Source organism: Gallinula chloropus (genome assembly GCF_964237585.1).
Source record: "Gallinula chloropus genome assembly, chromosome: 21".
In the NCBI taxonomy this organism is placed as follows: domain Eukaryota; kingdom Metazoa; phylum Chordata; class Aves; order Gruiformes; family Rallidae; genus Gallinula; species Gallinula chloropus.
This window is the reverse complement of record NC_140106.1, coordinates 3,469,190-3,486,475: the sequence shown is the minus strand read 5'-3', so window position 1 is coordinate 3,486,475 and position 17,286 is coordinate 3,469,190. Positions and strand designations below refer to the sequence as shown.

The 17,286-nt window shown below is 46.7% G+C and overlaps 1 protein-coding gene across 1 annotated transcript in view; it reads left to right on the top strand.

The window, feature by feature from the left end:
* Positions 1–3,125: 3,125 nt before the first annotated feature.
* The window catches only part of LOC311199745 (DNA mismatch repair protein Msh3-like), a gene marked incomplete at its 5' end in the record, with an annotated part of 81,042 nt that continues 66,881 nt past the window's right edge, over positions 3,126–17,286 (top strand). The window contains 5 exons of the mRNA XM_084273878.1: positions 3,126–3,232; positions 4,916–4,988; positions 5,909–6,617; positions 6,825–7,052; positions 9,175–9,226. Of these exons, the coding sequence (XP_084130004.1) occupies positions 3,126–3,232; positions 4,916–4,988; positions 5,909–6,617; positions 6,825–7,052; positions 9,175–9,226 (1,169 nt within the window). The remainder of the gene's footprint in view (positions 3,233–4,915; positions 4,989–5,908; positions 6,618–6,824; positions 7,053–9,174; positions 9,227–17,286) is intronic.

Sequence of the window (17,286 nt, the reverse complement as noted above, 5' to 3'; positions counted from 1 at the left end):
TTACTGTGACCCCCCCCAAAAAAAGAATGATTCAAAACCTGCAGCAATCTGATTCCTAGCCTTAAATTCCTCAGGAACCCCTCGAGGAACTCCAGTTGAGTCTCTATATATTCCTTGAGTCTATATATATTCTGTCATCAAAGGAGGTTCCCAATATGATCCTTTTGGCCTTGGTCTCTTTCTCTCTAGAAACCTTATCCTCTCTGAATGCCCTTGCATTACACTGAACCATGGACATGAACTTACTGGTTCCACATAGCTCAGGACCAAGCGCTTTCCCCAGTATGGCTTATTCCCATTTCATCTATCTGTCCATGGGTGTCTGGATCAGGGTTGTTTGCCTCTGCATCCCAAAGTCTTATTGTCCCAACAAAGAGAACATAAGTACAATTTAGGCTCCAAATGGAGGTTCGATTTAATGTATTATTAAATGGTCACCTCCATTCAAATTCTTTCCAAAGAATCGACTTATTCGGGTTCCAAAGCCAGTCTAAATTTTTACCCATATCCACAGGCAGAGCTGTTATAGGGATCCCTTGAGCAGGTGTATGTGTTAAAGGCAAACAGGTAATCACATGAGAAAAGTTAAGCATATGAGCAAAACCTCATATCATTTTATAGATCAGACTGTCTGGTTCAGTGTGATTTATAATTGCAGAACCATCAACATGTTGCAAACAATCACTCCTATTGAAATGAACAGACAGACAAAAGTAAGACCAGAAAACCAAAACTGCCAGTCTGTGCTTCAGGTTTCAGTATTTCTTCAATTTCCTCCAGGTACGGTTCATATTTCAAACTTATACCCATGAGGTCTGCACCCTGTGTCTTCTCAGCTGTCCCTTTTCTTTTTCTTACTGGAGCAGTCCTGTGATTAAAAGAGAAGAGAACTGCAGGAACATACATATGCTCGACAGTGAATTGGGTAGAAATCTGGTGTCATTCACCTTTTAGGATATCATTTTTCTTCAATGTTCTTACCAGTGCACTACGGGCAATGGCAGAGGAGCGTTTGCATCCTTGGGGAAGTTGAAGGTATATTGTGCTCCCTCCCAAGTGAACACAGATTGATGTTTATTTTGTCCTCCTCTCGAAGAGGAATCGTCCTATTCAGCTTGCATTTGGCCGACTGGTTCAGCAGAGCCAGCACCAGCGGCTGAGTGGCACCGTGTCACTGTTGTCTGATCCCTTCTGTGATCCCCTCCTTAGCAGCAGATGGTAAAGGACATTGATTATTCTGGAAGGAGGTGACTCAACAGCTTCCCCAAGCACTGGACCCTCACACAGCAGGGATCCAAAGCTCTACACTGTTCCATTAGGTAGTTTCCAGACTTTGCTGGGACATCAAATCTTAGTATATTATTTCAGTATGGACCACTGACAACCTTTATCTTAGATACTGGGTTTTCCCCTGGAGAGCAAACACACACAATACTGATTAGTCTGTTTTCAGGGACTCCAGTTACTCCTCTTATATTTATTTTTGCCTGGGTAGCAGTCAGTCCTAACCTTTTGGCTGATAACACTTATTTGAGTTCCTATATTAATGGTGAAATGCACAGGTCTGCGCCTGGGACCAGCGGTGAACAGAACATGTGGGTCAGTGTGCTGGTCAGGCCATTCTAAGGTGGGGATCATGCGAGTGGTTCAGCCTGAAATTCCCCCCACCTTTTCTAGTTGAAATCCATCAGGTCCTTCCTTAAGTCTGAGTAAGGACTGACTGACAGGCACAGAGGTTTCAGTTATGTGCCTGTTGATTTTGTAACATTTTTCATTTTGCAAAAGCAACATTTCTTAGCACTTTCCACACAGCCACTCTTGGTTAGTTAGATAGAAAGTTCCCATTACCTATGGATTCCTGGGAGCTGCTGCCCCATACCTTTCAATTCACTTCCGCTTTTAGCTGCCAACAACAGAAACCATTGTTCCATGCTATTTCTCAGTTTCTCTTAACAGAGGAAAAGGCATAAGACATGTAAAGGTGATGTTACTGAGAAAAGGCTGGGGTTTTGTTTGCAAGTAGAACTGCAGAGAAACGGTGTTGATGCTGGTTCCTCTTCTTATTGCCTGATTTTAGAAAAAGTAATCTCAGATTGTCAGCGTTGATTTTTTGCAGCTTGTGTGTTTCTCATTCATTCAGTTTTACCTTCAGCATTTAATAATGTAGCTCCAAGCCTCATCTCTCAGTAGGTTGTAAAGGAGAAAAGACATTACAGAAACATCACCTGAATATCTTGTTGCATGCTGGATAACCAAATATTATAGGTTCCCCATTGATTTTTAGTCTTTATCTGTTCTTGCTTGTAGTGTTTTGGTTGCTGGCTGATGTTATGTTTTTGTGTTTGTGTTGGGGAAAAAAAGTCCCTTGAGAGTGGGATGTTTGTGCTGTGACCTTCTGCCTCAGGGATTCGTAGCGCCGTTAAAGGATGCTGTTAGCACAGCACATGTGTCACTGCAGCTCTGGGAACTTGATTCAGATGCAGCTTCTGCGGTGTGAAAAGCAGATTCATTGAATGGTGGGTTTGACTTTGGGAGTTGCAGCAGGTACTTTGCATCTGCTAACTGACAGTCCTTTAACTTTGATGCAGTTTTGCTTTACCCACTGTTGCCTGTTTTTTCACTGGTCCTGCACAGGATACAGTCTGAATAGAGAAATGCTGCTCCAGGAGTGGGGGCTCATTTGAACCCACTCCCACATTTTGAGGGTATGAACATACTGTTGCTGTTAAGCATGGGGCGGGGGGGGGGAAATTTGTTAGCAAGGAGGGATGCAAGGGAGCTGGGTCTTTGCTGTGCTCTTCTCTGAGATCTGCAGGAGCCCTTAGTTTCTAATGAACGGTGCTTCCACTTCCATGTCCTTCCCTGTGATCTGCTGGGGAGGGCAGGCATCAGGGCTTAGAGGGAAGGAGCAGATCAGTCCTGCTGCTGAAGTTCAGCTGAAGCTGCTGGAGAATAATCCCTTAGCAGGCAAAGGTCACTGCTTCAGAGCCCAGCTTCCCATTCTGCCCACTGGTTTCCGTGTGCGCCGGCTTTCCTCAGCTCTGGGGGAGGATCCCTGCTGTCCCTTTGCTGACTGTCTTTTCCCTCTACTCCTCTTTCAGAAAATCAACCACTTCCCAGGCATGATGGAGATCTGCCGGAAGGACTTGTTAGCGCGCAACCTGAACCGCATGCTCAAGCTCTTCCCCGAGGAGTACAAGATATTCCCCCGCACTTGGTGCCTGCCAGCTGAGTGAGTGATGGGCATTAAAGCAGCTGAGAGCAGGGATAGGAAATGAGGCAGTGGGAACCTCTCTGTGGTTTGCTGGGGGGGGTCTCTCACACTTGGGATCCCACCCTGTGACTGAGCAGTGTGTCGGCACATGTCTCTGGCTTCAGGCCGTGTGCCTTGCAGGCAGAGTGCATCTTTGCTGCAAGAGCATCTTATTCAGCTGCTCCTCATAGGGGAGATGCTGCAGGCCCTTAATCATCTTCGTAGCCCTACTAGCCTCAGCAGCTGCCTGCACCAAGAGACACAGCAGTGGCATTTAAGAGAGGTGCTCCTGGCTCTGCCGGCCAACCCAGTGCTGGGGAGAGCCAGCCATGATGCCCAGGAAAGGTCCATGAGATGAGGGGCAGTATGGGGAAGCCTCAGTCTCCCTCCCCTCAGGAGCACTGGCATACTGGGGCGGTGCTTTGGTGGTTTCCTCAATGACTGTGACCATGGTGATTTTCTGGACTGGTTTAGGCACTGGAATTTGCCACCCTGGGCAAGGAGCTTGCCGAGGAGCTGTGTGTCTGACGCCTCTTTCCCTGGCTTTGCAGAGATCGTGGCTGCCTGGGAGGCCGTGTCTGTAACTGGACACATAATTGCCCTGCTGGAACATAATCTGGTCCCTCAGAAGGCGGTCAAGGGCACCGCTTTACAGCCCAGCTTCCCGTTCTGCCCACTGGTTTGCATGAGCACCGACTGCTGTCTTGTCTCTTTCCATTCCAGTGTTCCCTCCATCAACCTGACCAGCTGCAAGTATGAGAGTGGTAAGCCCGAGGTGTCGCAGCGTGTCCTTTTCAGCCAGGGATGAGCGCTGGTGCCCAATGCCCGCGGCACGCTCGCTGTCGCTTCGTGCCTTTATTGCTCACAAGCCCCGTGGAGCCCTGTGCAAAGGAAGGAGCGACACCGCAATGGCGGTGCAAGCCCCCCGCCCCCCGTCTGCCTGTCTTTGCCATCCAGCTGCTAAAGTGGGTGAGAGGGGTTTAGTGAGGGGCAGTTCGGATGCCAGACTGGAATGATGGGACAGCTCTGGCCTGCACATGGTGCTCTGGGACCCTGAGGCATGTGGACTCAGGGAGCTCAGAGGTCCCGGAATACCTGCAGCCAAGGTCTGGGCTGTGTTTAGCTGCGTAAAGCTTTTCTGTCACCTCTCAGTTTGCGCGGCAGTTCGCGCAGGCAGGTCAAGCAGGCAGGGTATCTTGCCCTGACACCAACATCTCAAACATGGTCCTCACTAGGAAATGGGCTTCCCATGCAAAGGCTGTGGCAACCCAGACAGAGGGTCTGCTCCATAATGTGGCAGTTCAGGTTTCTGACTGCCAGGAGTGCCTCAGCCTGCTGCTGCCAGGGAAGGATGAGAAGGATTCCACTTGCGTGCAGTGTGAGCAGCTGCTCAGCCTTCTTGTGGAGCTTAGGAAGGAGGTAGATAGACTGCGGACCATCAGAGAATGCGAGCGGGAGATAGACTGGTGGAGCAACTCTCTGCGAAAAAGGCGCAGAGATTGCACTTCCCAGACTGAGGGAGTATTGGGAGATCTCTCACCATAGTCAAGCAGGGAGAGACAGCTTGAGAGGAGAGGAGGAATGGCAGCAGGTCTCAGCCCGGCGTTGCAGGCGACCCCCATCCCGACCTACCTCGGTTCCGCTGGTCCCTCTCTGTAACAGGTATGAAGCCCTGAAACCAGAGGGAGACGTGAGTGATGATGACATAGGAGCGCTGCCGCCAAGCTTGCCCAAGGTAAGGCGGACGGCTCCACGTTTGAAGACTGCTTCCTCCAGGAAAGAAAGGAGGGTGATAGTTGTGGGCGACTCTCTTCTGAGAGGAACAGAGGGCCCAATATGTCGGCCTGACCCTACCCATAGGGAGGTGTGCTGCCTTCCCGGGGCACGGGTCAGGGATATTTCTAGAAAACTCCCCAGCCTTATCCGCCCCTCCGATTATTACCCTTTATTGGTAGTTCAGACTGGCAGTGATGGGATTGCTGACAGAAGCATGAGGATTATAAAAAATGATTTTAGGAGGCTGGGGAAGTTAGTCGATGGAGCAGGCATGCAAGTTGTGTTTACCAGTATTCCTTTGGTGGCAGGGGCAAACACTGAGATAAGCAGAAAAGGCCATCTTATAAATGCATGGCTGAGAGGCTGGTGCAAACGCAAAAATTTTGGATTCTTTGCTCACGAGGCGGCCTACTCGGCACCTGGCCTGAGGACAGCTGATGGGAATTGCCTGTCTCTGAAAGGGAAACGGATACTTGCCCAGGAGCTGGCAGGACTTGTAGAAAGGGCTTTAAACTAGATAGGAAGGGGGAAGGGGATAAAGCCAGGTCTGATAGAGATCGGCCTGGGGAAGTGGTATTGGGATTAGGAGAGAGACAAGGGGCTCAGCTGAGGTGCGTCTACACTAACGCACGTAGCATGGGCAACAAGCAAGAAGAGTTGGAAGCCATAGTGCGGCAGGCAAACTATGACCTGGTTGCCATAACAGAAACATGGTGGGATTGCTCCCATGACTGGAGTGCTGCAATGGATGGCTACAAACTCTTCAGGAGAGACAGGCAAGGAAGGAGGGGTGGTGGTGTGGCTCTATACGTTAGGGAATCCTTTTCTGCTACTGAGATTGTGACTGGGGATGATAACATTGAATCCCTATGGGTAAAGATCAGAGGAAGGGCTGACAAGGCAGACATCCTGGTGGGCGTCTGTTATAGACCGCCAAACCAGGATGAAGAGACAGATGAGGTGTTCTACAAGCAGCTGGCACGAGCTGCACGGTCATCAGCCCTTGTCCTCATGGGGGACTTCAACTTCCCTGACATATGCTGGGAGTACAGCACAGCACAGAAGAAGCAGTCTAGGAGGTTTTTGGAGTGCATAGAGGATGCCTTCCTGATGCAGCTGGTCAGAGAGCCCACAAGAGGAACTGCCCCGCTAGACCTGCTGTTCATGAACAGGGAAGGTCTGGTAGGAGATGTGAAGGTTGGGGACTGCCTTGGACAGAGTGACCATGAAATGATACATTTCTCAATTCATGGTGGAGCTTGGAGGGGGAATAGTGAAACTGCTACCTTGGACTTCCGGAGGGCGGACTTTGATTTGTTCAAGAGACTGGTAGGGGGAGTCCCTTGGCATTTAGTCCTAGCGAACAAAGGGGTACAAGAGAGCTGGTTGCTCTTCAAGAAGGAAGTCTTAAGGGCGCAGGAGCCGGCGGTCCCCCTGAGCCGCAAAATGAGCCGGCGGGGAAGAAGACCGGCGTGGATGAATAGGGAGTTATTCTTGAGGCTCCGGGAGAAAAAGAGAATCTACCGCCTGTGGAAGGAGGGACGGGCAACTGAGAATGAATTCAAGGAAGTCGTCAGGATGTGTAGAGGTGAAATCAGAAAGGCAAAAGCCCAGCTTGAATTTAACCTGGCCGCTGGGGTGAAAAGGAATAACAAACTCTTTTATAAGTACATTAACAGTAAGAGGAGGACAAAGGAGAATATCCACTCTTTACTGGATGAGGCTGGGAATATGATCACTGAGGATAAGGAAAAGGCGGAGGTTCTGAATGCCTTCTTTACGTCTGTCTTTAAAGGTCAGACCAGTTATGCTCAGGGTACTCCTCTCTCTGACCTGGTAGTCTCGGCTGGGGAGCATGCTAACTCCCCTGTGATTCTGGAAGAAACGGTCAGAGACTTCCTACTCCAACTGGACTGCCACAAGTCCATGGGGCCTGATGAGATCCACCCGAGAGTGCTGAGGGAACTGGCAGAGGTGGTAGCCGAGCCGCTTTCCATTATCTATCAGCTCTCCTTGTTGACTGGTGAGGTCCCAGAAGACTGGAGGCTCGCCAATGTGACTCCCATTTACAAGAAAGGTTGTAAGGAGGATCTGGGGAACTACAGGCCTGTTAGCCTGACCTGGGTTCCAGGGAAGGTTATGGAACAGATAGTCTTGAGGGAGATCATGCGGCATCTGCGGGATGGCCGGGGGATTAGGCCTAGCCAGCATGGGTTCATGAAGGGCAGGTCCTGTTTGACCAACCTGATCTCCTTCTATGATCTAGTGACCCATCTGCTGGATGAGGGAAAGGCTGTTGATGTGGTCTACCTAGACTTCAGCAAAGCCTTTGACACTGTCTCCCACGGTATTCTCCTGCAGAAGCTGGCAGCCCGTGGCTTGGATGGGTACACCCTCGGCTGGGTAAGGAGCTGGCTGGAGGGCCGGGCTCAGAGAGTGGTAGTAAATGGAGTTAAATCCAGCTGGCGACCGGTCACGAGTGGTGTTCCCCAGGGGTCGGTGCTGGGGCCTGTCCTCTTCAATATCTTTATTGATGACCTAGATGAGGGCATTGAGTGCACCCTCAGTAAGTTTGCAGATGACACTAAATTGGCTGGGAGTGTGGATCTGCCTGGGGGTAGCGAGGCCCTACAGAGGGATCTGGACAGGCTGTAGAGCTGGGCTGAAGCCAATGGCATGAGGTTCAACAAGAGCAAATGCCGAGTCCTGCACTTTGGCCACAACAACCCCAGGCAGCGCTATAGGCTTGGGGTGGAGTGGCTGGAGGACTGTGTGGAGGAAATGGACCTGGGGGTACTGATTGATGCACGGCTGAACATGAGCCGACAGTGTGCGCGGGTGGCCAAGAGGGCCAACGGCATCCTGGCTTGCATCAAAAATAGTGTTACTAGTAGGAACAGGGAGGTGGTTGTCCCCCTGTACTCAGCACTTGTGAGGCCGCATCTCGAGTACTGTGTTCAGTTTTGGGCCCCTCACTACAGGAAAGACATTGAGGCCCTGGAACGCATTCAGAGGAGGGCTACTAAGCTGGTGAGGGGTCTGGAACACAGGCCTTACGAGGAGCGGCTGAGGGAGCTGGGATTGTTCAGCCTGGAGAAGAGGAGGCTCAGAGGAGACCTTATGGCTCTCTATAGCTTCCTTAAGGGGGGTTGTAGTGAGCTAGGGGTCGGCCTCTTCTCCCGTGTAGACAGCGACAGAACTAGAGGGAATGGTATCAAGCTGCGGCAGGGGAGGTTCAGGCTGAACATTAGGAAGCACTACTTCTCTGAAAGGGTAGTCAGGCACTGGAATGCACTGCCCAGGGAGGTGGTGGAGTCACCGACCCTGGGGGTGTTCAAGGAAAGACTGGACGTTGTATTGAGGGACATGGTTTAGTGGGAGCTAGTAGTAATAGGTGAATGGTTGGACTGGATGATCTTTTAGGTCTTTTCCAACCTTGATAATTCTGTGATTCTGTGATTCTGTGACTTTTGTATGAGAGTTTCAAAACTCATTTTTCAGTATTATCCTGTCATCTTTTCCTTTATTCTGCTAGTCCAAAATTTTTGGTGTCTTTTAGATCTAGTCACTCTCTTCCCACTATTCAATTTACTGCTCTTGTTTATGGCACTTGAAGTTTTATTTAAAGATGCAAGGTAGGACTGTAATATTTTAGTTACACAGTATGTAATACAAAGCTCATTTTTTTCTGCCTGACACTGTATTGTCTGGTTGTGTCGACATTCTCTAAAAGTCCCTTTTGGTAAAAGACCTTGGTAATTTAGGGGGAGTTTTGAGAGTCAATTATCACTATGTTAGAGGATCATTTTAAATAGTATTAAATGGTTGCTGTAGGTCTTACAGTCAAGTATTAAATTATCTGAAGTATTTCTTAGCATGAGTAGATTCAACAGCATTTTGCAGCAGTGCATTGTCTTTGTAAAAATAAATAATTCAGTATGGAATAATATAGCTGGCTTGTGGGGGAAATATATCAAAAGCAGATGAAAATGACACTGTAATTCCTGGATTACATTTCTGCTTTCTTTTCCAAATAGTTATATACATGAGACTCGTTATTTGACCCAGACGTTGCTTCCTTCCTTTTCCCTAAACATCAGTTTTGTTGTGCTTTCCAGAGACAACAGTTCCCTGTGTGTTTCTAGTGCGTGTCATGTACTGGAAAATCTTGGCACTGGGCTCCTCGTCATGGTTACCGTAAGGAGCTGTTGCTTTTCATGCTGCAGTGTTTCCTTTTAGCTTGTGACCACATTAACAGATATATTATGCTGTTGCCTTGTGCTGTTCTCTGTGGGAACTCAGGGTGTAGCTCCTGCAGCTGTGGCTGCTCCCATCCCACCGTCCTGTCTTTTGTGCTGCATTTCAGAATTCACTTTGGTCTGACCTTGGACTTGCTCTTACAACCTGCTTCTCACTTCTGTCAGCTCCTTTGTTGTACCAGTGACAGATGCTACACGGTTTAGTGAAATGACCTATGTGATGCTGGCGACCTGTGTGATGTTGGTGGTGGTCCTGCTTCAAGTGTAGGGCTGCAAAACATGACCTCCAGAGGCCCCTTGGTGATTTCTGCAGTTTTAGAGGTGGTTCTGCGTGGTCCCACTCTGCTCACTGTGATCACTCCTGACATTTAAAAAAATTAAGTGTTAAGCAGTGAAAATAGGAAAACTTGGATGGGGGAGGGGGGCAGAAGGATAAGGCACTGAAAGTCTCTCAGGGGTGAGTCCTTACACTGACCAGCTGCAAATAGTGAAATAAAGCATCTGGCCCTAGGGAGGGGCTGGAAGAGAACTGTGATACAAGCCTGAGACAATAGCCAGTGCTCCTAAAGCTATCTGGTGACAAGCTTTTGCCACAGTTTCCATTAGAACTCTGCTCTGTCTACCATCTCTTCACTCCACTGTTGGTGAGACATTTAACTGTGCTAAAGACAGCACAATTTTTTTTCCCTTCTCTCCACCATTCTTTTTTTCTGTCATAGCATGCTCCAAGTGCTTGGTGCACAGTCAAAAAAGCTCCACAGCTATTGCAGAGTGAACAGTGGGAATAAGCAAGCAAAGATAAGGTGAGGAGAGTGGTACCATGACAGTGAGTAGCTATGTTGATGTAGACACGCAGAGAACTGCATAGAACTGTTTAGGTTGGAAAAGACCATGAAAATCGTCCAGTCCGACTGTCATCGTAGCACTGCCAAATCCACAGCTAAGTCATGTCCCTAAACACCACATCAGCATGTCTTTTAAATACTTATAGGGATGGTGACTCCACCACTTCCCTGAGAAGCCTGTTCCAGGTTTTGACAAGACTTTCAGTGAAGAAACTCCTTAGTCTAAACTTTCCCAGGTGCAACCTGAGGCCATCTCCTCTTTTTCTGTTGCTTGGAAGAAGAGACCAATGCCCACCTGGCTACAACGTCCTTTCAATGAGTTGCAGAGAGTGATCAGGTCTCCCCTCAGCCTCCTCCAGGCTAAACAGCCCCATTTCCCTCAGGCACTCCTTGTAAGACTTGTGCTCCAGGCCCTTCACCAGCTTTGTTGCCCTTCTTTGGACATGCTCCAGCATCTCAGTGTCTCTTGTTCTGAGGAGCCCTAAACTGAACCTGGGACTTCAGGTGCAGCCTCACCAGTGGTGAATATGGGGGACAATCATTTCCCCAGTACTACTGGTCGCACTATTCCTGATACAGGCCAGGATGCTGTTGGCCTTCTTGGCCACCTGGACACACTGCTGGCTCACAGTCAGCTGGCTGTCAGTCAACATCTCTAGGTCCTTTTCTGCTGGTCAGCTTTCCAGCCACTCTGCCCCAAGCCAGTGTGTGGGGTTGTTGTGACCCAAATTCAGAACCCAGCACTTGTCCTAGTTGAACCTCACACCATTGGCCTTGACCCATCAATCCAGCCCTCCTGGATCCCTCTGCAGGGCCTTCCTGCCCTCAAGCAGATCAACACTCCCACCCAACTTGGTGTCATCTGTGAACTTACTGAGGGTGCTCTCCTTCTCCTTGTCCAGATAAATGATAAAGATATTAAAGAGAACTGTTCCCAGTACTGAGCCCTGGGGAAGTTCATTTGCACCTACTAATTGAGACCAGACACAATTATAACAGTTAGCTTTGACCTAGGTCAGTATTTATCCCCTCCCTTCATATAAATTACGCTTGTCTAGCTGTACATTGTTGTATGAATTTTAAGACCGTGTGTGTGAAGAAAATACTGAAAATTACCCTGTCTGGTGGAAAAGAACACAGATTATTAACATGTTGTGCAGTACTCAGCAAAGACCTGAGCAATGAAGAGAGAGGTGATGATCCATTCTTGAAGAAAAAAGGGGGAGACAGTAGTTCAGAATTTGAAAATGATCGCAAAAGCACAATGTGGTGCTCAGGTGTTTTCATTGACTCTAAGCCAGCTGCAGAGAAAGAGACACAGAGGAGTCCTCTATAACTGATTTTAGGATATAGGAGATATATATATATCTATCTCGTAGATGTGGAGCTTCATTAATTTCTGTCACCCATGTATTTTTCATCTTTGTAAATGTATTGTCTGCTTGGGGTTTTAGAAATACTTGCATTTGCTTTTACATTTCCTGTCCTTCCTTCCTTCCCACTTAAAGTTAACATCTTGAAACGAAGTAGCAAGCTTCAAAGCATTCTGTTCCTTTAAAATCCTTGGTGCTCTGGTAGGATAGAGTGTTTTATCAGGATTTTCTGTATCATAAGAAAAAGATGTTACAAGGTCTATGGGTCATGTTAGGACCATGTGGGGGTCATGTCCGTGGTGTCCTTTTGGAGAAACTCTTCATGGCTGTGAACTGTTAAACCTCTTTGTCATGCTGCTGTGTGCCTGAACCCTGAGAGTTTCAAGGACTGCAGAACAGCATGCACCTGGAGCTTGTGGAACTCTTCTCTGACAGTGAAATCATCTTTTGGGGGGTAGGGGGGAAGTCTGTGCTAATTCTCCCAGAAAATTCCAATCTTACAGAAAATTCAGGGCAGGAATACCCATAGACCACAAAATATGCCTGTTTGTGGTCGACTTCATGGTGTGCAGAAAAGAGGCAAACCACAGGGGTGATCCCAAACGATCACAAGTGAACGATTTGAGCTATATTATCACTCTCTCCTCACTCATGCTTTGATTCAGAAAGGGGTATTTTCCATGTTGGGGTGTAACTGGGTGAACGTTACTTCCTTGGCTTTAATGTAGTATGGCAGATGCCAGGTGAGATGTTCCTACATTTTGTTTGTGAGGGTGCTGCTTTGGGGCTTTTTGCTTGTTTGTTTAATTTTTTGAAGCCCAGCAAGAATAGCAGTAGCTGCTGGAGCACAACTGTGTCTGTGTTTTGTTCAGTAGTACCTAGTTTTGTTCTTACAGAAGGCACAGTGTCATCTAGTACCTACCTAACCCTCTGCCCTTTGCTTTTATGATAGTTTGCTCTACTTCCTTGACAACTCCCATCTGAGTTCCTAAAGTTGAAATAGTATTTTCCTCAAATTTCTTGGACCTAGACTCTGGTAGATGTATTTTGAGTGCTTGTCAGGAGTGGTTCTGCTAAGGTGACTAGAAGGAAACTGGGATGTGCATGCTGAGAAATGTTGATAGTTTAGATAGTAAAGGACAAGCAACACATTGTCTGCAAGATTTTTCTTTGTGTGCATTATATTTTTGTAAAATATCTGTGTGTATTTTAAAAAACTGTGTCAGAGTTGCTTCTAGGCTTTCTAGCAGCTTCTAGCACAAATAAGGGTCTGGGAGTTTGATCTTTGACAAGCTGAAGGTCTCATAGGGTAATATGTTGTATGTAGTATACTGATAACATACATGTGGTAATGATTATTATTACAGGCAGCAGTGGTTTATATCACTCTGAGAGTGGCAGATACTCAAAGAACGTGACTGTGCTGCCATTTTCATTGCAACAATATTCTCTCCATTTCTGGTATCTGAAGGTTTTTCAGAGAAAATGTGGAAAAGTACTTTACTCTGGCAGGAGAAAAAAGCTGTGCTCTGGTTATAAAAATATATTTACTGAATGCCAGAAGAACAGCTGCTTGGAAATGTCATTGAGGCTTTGCCAGAGAAGCTACTGTAGCTCCATGCCAAGATTTGCCAAGAAAGGAAGGAGGATTGTTTTCCAGTTCTCACAGTCAAGTTCAAACCTAGACATCCTGAGCTATAAGAAACTGTGTAATAAAGGCAACACAATGGTGACAAATAAAGGAAATGTAGTTTCTGTTGAGCATGCTCATAAGGGGAGATGACTATGTATACTTGGATTTCTGAAAGGATTAATGCATTCAGGTTACCTTGCTCTGCTGGGCAGCGTTGGCATTTTCCCCTATGATGACACACTGGTAATCCTATTACAGTGCACTATGAGCAGTGCAGAGAAAATAGCAGTTTGAATAAAGTGTATAGGAAAAATTAATTAGATTTTTTTTGCATTTATAAATCTGTGCTTAGAATCAGAATTAAAACCTTCTTAATAAGTTGTGGGAACAGAGATTTCCCCTCCTAAATTCTGTATCATTTATGAACTTGTGATATATGGATGTACAGTAAAGTATTGGTGCCTGCACTCTTGCGTTTGAATAGAACCATAGAATGTGTTAGGCTGGAAGGGACCTTTGAAGGCAATCTAGACCAACCCCCTCCAATGAGCAAGGACATCTTTACAATATCCAGTTGCTCAGAGCCCATCAGTCCTCACTTTGAATGTCTCCAGGGGAAGAGGCCTCCACCACCTCTGTGGGTAACCTGTGCCAGTGATCCACCACCCTCACAGTGAAGAACTTTTTCCAAATATCCAAGCAAAATCTCCCCTTTTCCATTACCCCTTGTCCTATTGCTTCACGTCCCTGGGAACAGTTCTTCCCCAGCTTTCTTAAAGGCATCTTTCTGGTATTGGAAGGCCACTATAAGGTCCCCCCGGGCCCCTCTCTTCTCCAGACTGAACAAGTCCAACTCTCTCAGCCTGTCTTCACAGCAGAGGTGCTCCAGCCCTTTGATCATTTTTGTGGCCTCCTCTGGACATGCTCCAGCAGGTCCATGTCCTTGTGTTGAGGGCTCCAGAGCTGGATGCAGTACTGCAGGTGAGGTCTCACTAGAGCAGAGGGACAGAATCCCCTCTCTCAATCTGCTGGCCACACTTCTTGTGATGCAGCCCAGGATGGGGTTGTCCTTCTGGGCTGTGAGTGCACATTGGTGGCTCATGCCCAGCTTCTCATCCACGAGCACCCCTAAGTCCTTTTCCTCAGGGCTGCTTTCTAGCACATCATCTCCTAATCTGTATGGATAACGGGGTTGCCCTGACTCAGGTGCAGGACCCAGCACTTGGCTTTGTTGAACCTCATGAGGTTCACCTGGGCCCACTTCCCCAGCCTGTCCAGGTCTCCCTGGATGGCATCCTGTCCCTCTGGCACATTAACCTCACCACGCAGCTGGGTGTCATCAGCAAAGTTGCTGAGGGTGCACTCAGTCCCACTGTCAGTATCATTAATGAAGATATTAAACAGCACTGATCCCAGCACAGACCCTTGAGGAACTCCTCTTGTCACCATCTTCCATCGGGACTTGGAGCCATTGACCACCACCCCCTAGATGTGACCATGCAGCCAATTCCTTATCCACTGAACATTCCACCCATCAAATCCACATCTCCAGTTTAGAGAGAAGGATGTTGTGGGAGACTGTGTCAATGGCCTTACAGAATTCCAGATAGAAGGCATCAGTAGCTCTTCCCTTGTTCACTGATGCAGTTGCTCCATTGCAGAAAGCCACTGGATTGGTCAGGCAGGACTTGCCCTAGTAAAGCTGTGGTGGCTGGCTGGAATCCATGGCTCCATGTGCCTCAGAATAGCTTCTAGGAGGATCTGTTCCACGATCTTCCCAGGCACAAAGGTGAGGCTGAGAGGGTGGTGGTTCTTAGGGTTCTCTTTCCTACCCTTTTCAAAAATGGCTGTGATGTTTCTTCTCTTCCAGTCACTAGGGACTTTACCTGACTGCTATGACTTTTCACATATCCTGGAGAGTGGCTTGGCAACTGCATCAACCAATTCCTTCAGGACTCTGAGACGCATCAGGTCTCGCAGACCTGTGTGAAACACAAGTCACGACCCTGATCTTCTCTTACAGTGGGAGGGACTCCCATCTCCTTAGTCCCTGTCTTGTGGGCCCTCAACTTGAGAGCGGTGAGGGCAGAGGTCACCAGTGAAGACCAAGGCAAGAAAGTTGAGAACCTTAGCATTTTCCTCATGTGTTGTTACCAGTTCACCACTGTTCCTCATCATGGGCAGTACACTTTCTTTAACCTTCCTTTTCTGGTTGACATAACCTGTAGAAGCCCTTCTGTTTTTTCTTGGCATCCCTCGCTAACTTCAGCTCCAGCCATGCCTTGGCCATCCTGACCTCTTCCCTACAGAACCAGGCAACATCCCTGTACTTTTCCCAGGATACCTGTGCCTGCTTCCACTGCCTGTGTAATTCCATCTTGCTTTTTGGTTTGACCAGCAGGTCACGACTCAGCCATGTCTGTCTCTTGCCTTCCTTGCCCAGTGTCTTACACCTGGGGATTTAGAACTCTTGTGCTCTGTTGAAAGCATCCTTAGATAGTCCTATGAATAGTCCTAATGCAGAATGGACAGGGAAGAATATTAGTTGGAAAGTGAAATTCTGGAGTCATTTGCTTTCCTTAGGAAAGCTGCCTGAGATGTAAGAAAACTTGGTTTGCATGTGTTTGTTTTTCAGGACATCTTTATGCACTTCATGCCTTGATACAAACTATATTCTTCTTGCTTTTAGCATTTTTTTAGTCTTAAGAGATCCCCCTCTCTCCATCCCACCCAAGTTTAATGATCTCTTTCAAATATTTTCCCTGCAGCACCTTGTAGAGCAATGAATCTTTAAGTTCATGGATTGAATTGTAAGATAAATAGAGGGATAATGTTGATCCTTTTATTTTCCTTGTAGGGTGACAGATAAATTAGTCTCTGTAGTAAGTGAATCATAGAACAGTATAGGTAGAAATGGACTTAATATATTAGGTTATTTGCACAAAACTGTGTGTGTGTGTAAACCTGTGTCTCTGGTCAATATCCAGTTAAAGGTAGTAGCCAGAAAAACTTGTGCTAGGAATGTAAAAGGCTTTGAAAAGTTGAGTTTCATCACTGACTAGTCCTATCAGCATCATGGGACTATTGGATTGCTTGTTTTCAGAAGTACTACAAAGGATATCAATAAAATACTGGATGAGCTGCACAGCAGTTCATTGCAGATGTTCTGACAAGAATGATGTTTACAGAAGTTGATGGCAAATTGACTTCTGATTTAAATAGGCATTGGTAGCTGGAGAGATAAAGCATCAACATAAGCATCAACATATCATTCTGGCTATAATCAGAAAAATGGCCTATGGGTGATCATCTGGCTAAACAAAGGACAGACATGAGAACCTTCTGCAGAAAATTTTATTTTCATACATCTTGATAAAAATGCAGATTTTTCTTCATGTTGAATAGATATATGTAACCTAGTTTTTTTTTGCTTTATCTAGAATTTCAGACATACTTTTAGATAGACAAAATGTCAGATACTTGTTTGATTATGCCTTATCTAGAATATGTATATTAAAATATGTGAAGAACTATTTCCTACCAATATATAGTTGATGGACAAAGGTATCAGTATAAGTCACTCAAGTTATATTGATTGTAAGTATAATTTGCCAAAGTTGATGCTATGAAGCTGGATACATCTGGTTATGGAATGAAAGAAAAATCACAAATGCATTGAAGAAAATGCCAGTTTTTCTCTCTTTAAAAACAAGCAGGTGTGGCATGAATCATTCAATGAATTAACCTCCCCAAAGTCTCCTGTTTTGTCATTGGTTCTAAAAATTAGCTCTGCAGACCTTGCTAGGCCTGGCTTTTCTGAAGGCAGTGTTTTGAAAACAAGTGGAAATGAAAAATAAAAAGATTCCTGCTGTCTTGTTGGACTGGCTCAAAGGCTGGTACTCTGCTAACCTCCAGATACCCTACAACATGTTTTAAAAAGTTTAATGCTGAGGTGGTATTCTTGAAAAAGGCTGTAGTGACTATCCATCCTAATTTAGCAGAATGGATGGATGTGTTAGAGCAGATTATTACTGAAGGTTAGAGCAAGTGAGAAATGCAAGGAGGACAATAGGTGATTGCTATCGGAGGTTGGGGAGCACAGACTAATTGTCTTTTACAGAAATCCATTTGTTACAAAAATGTTTGC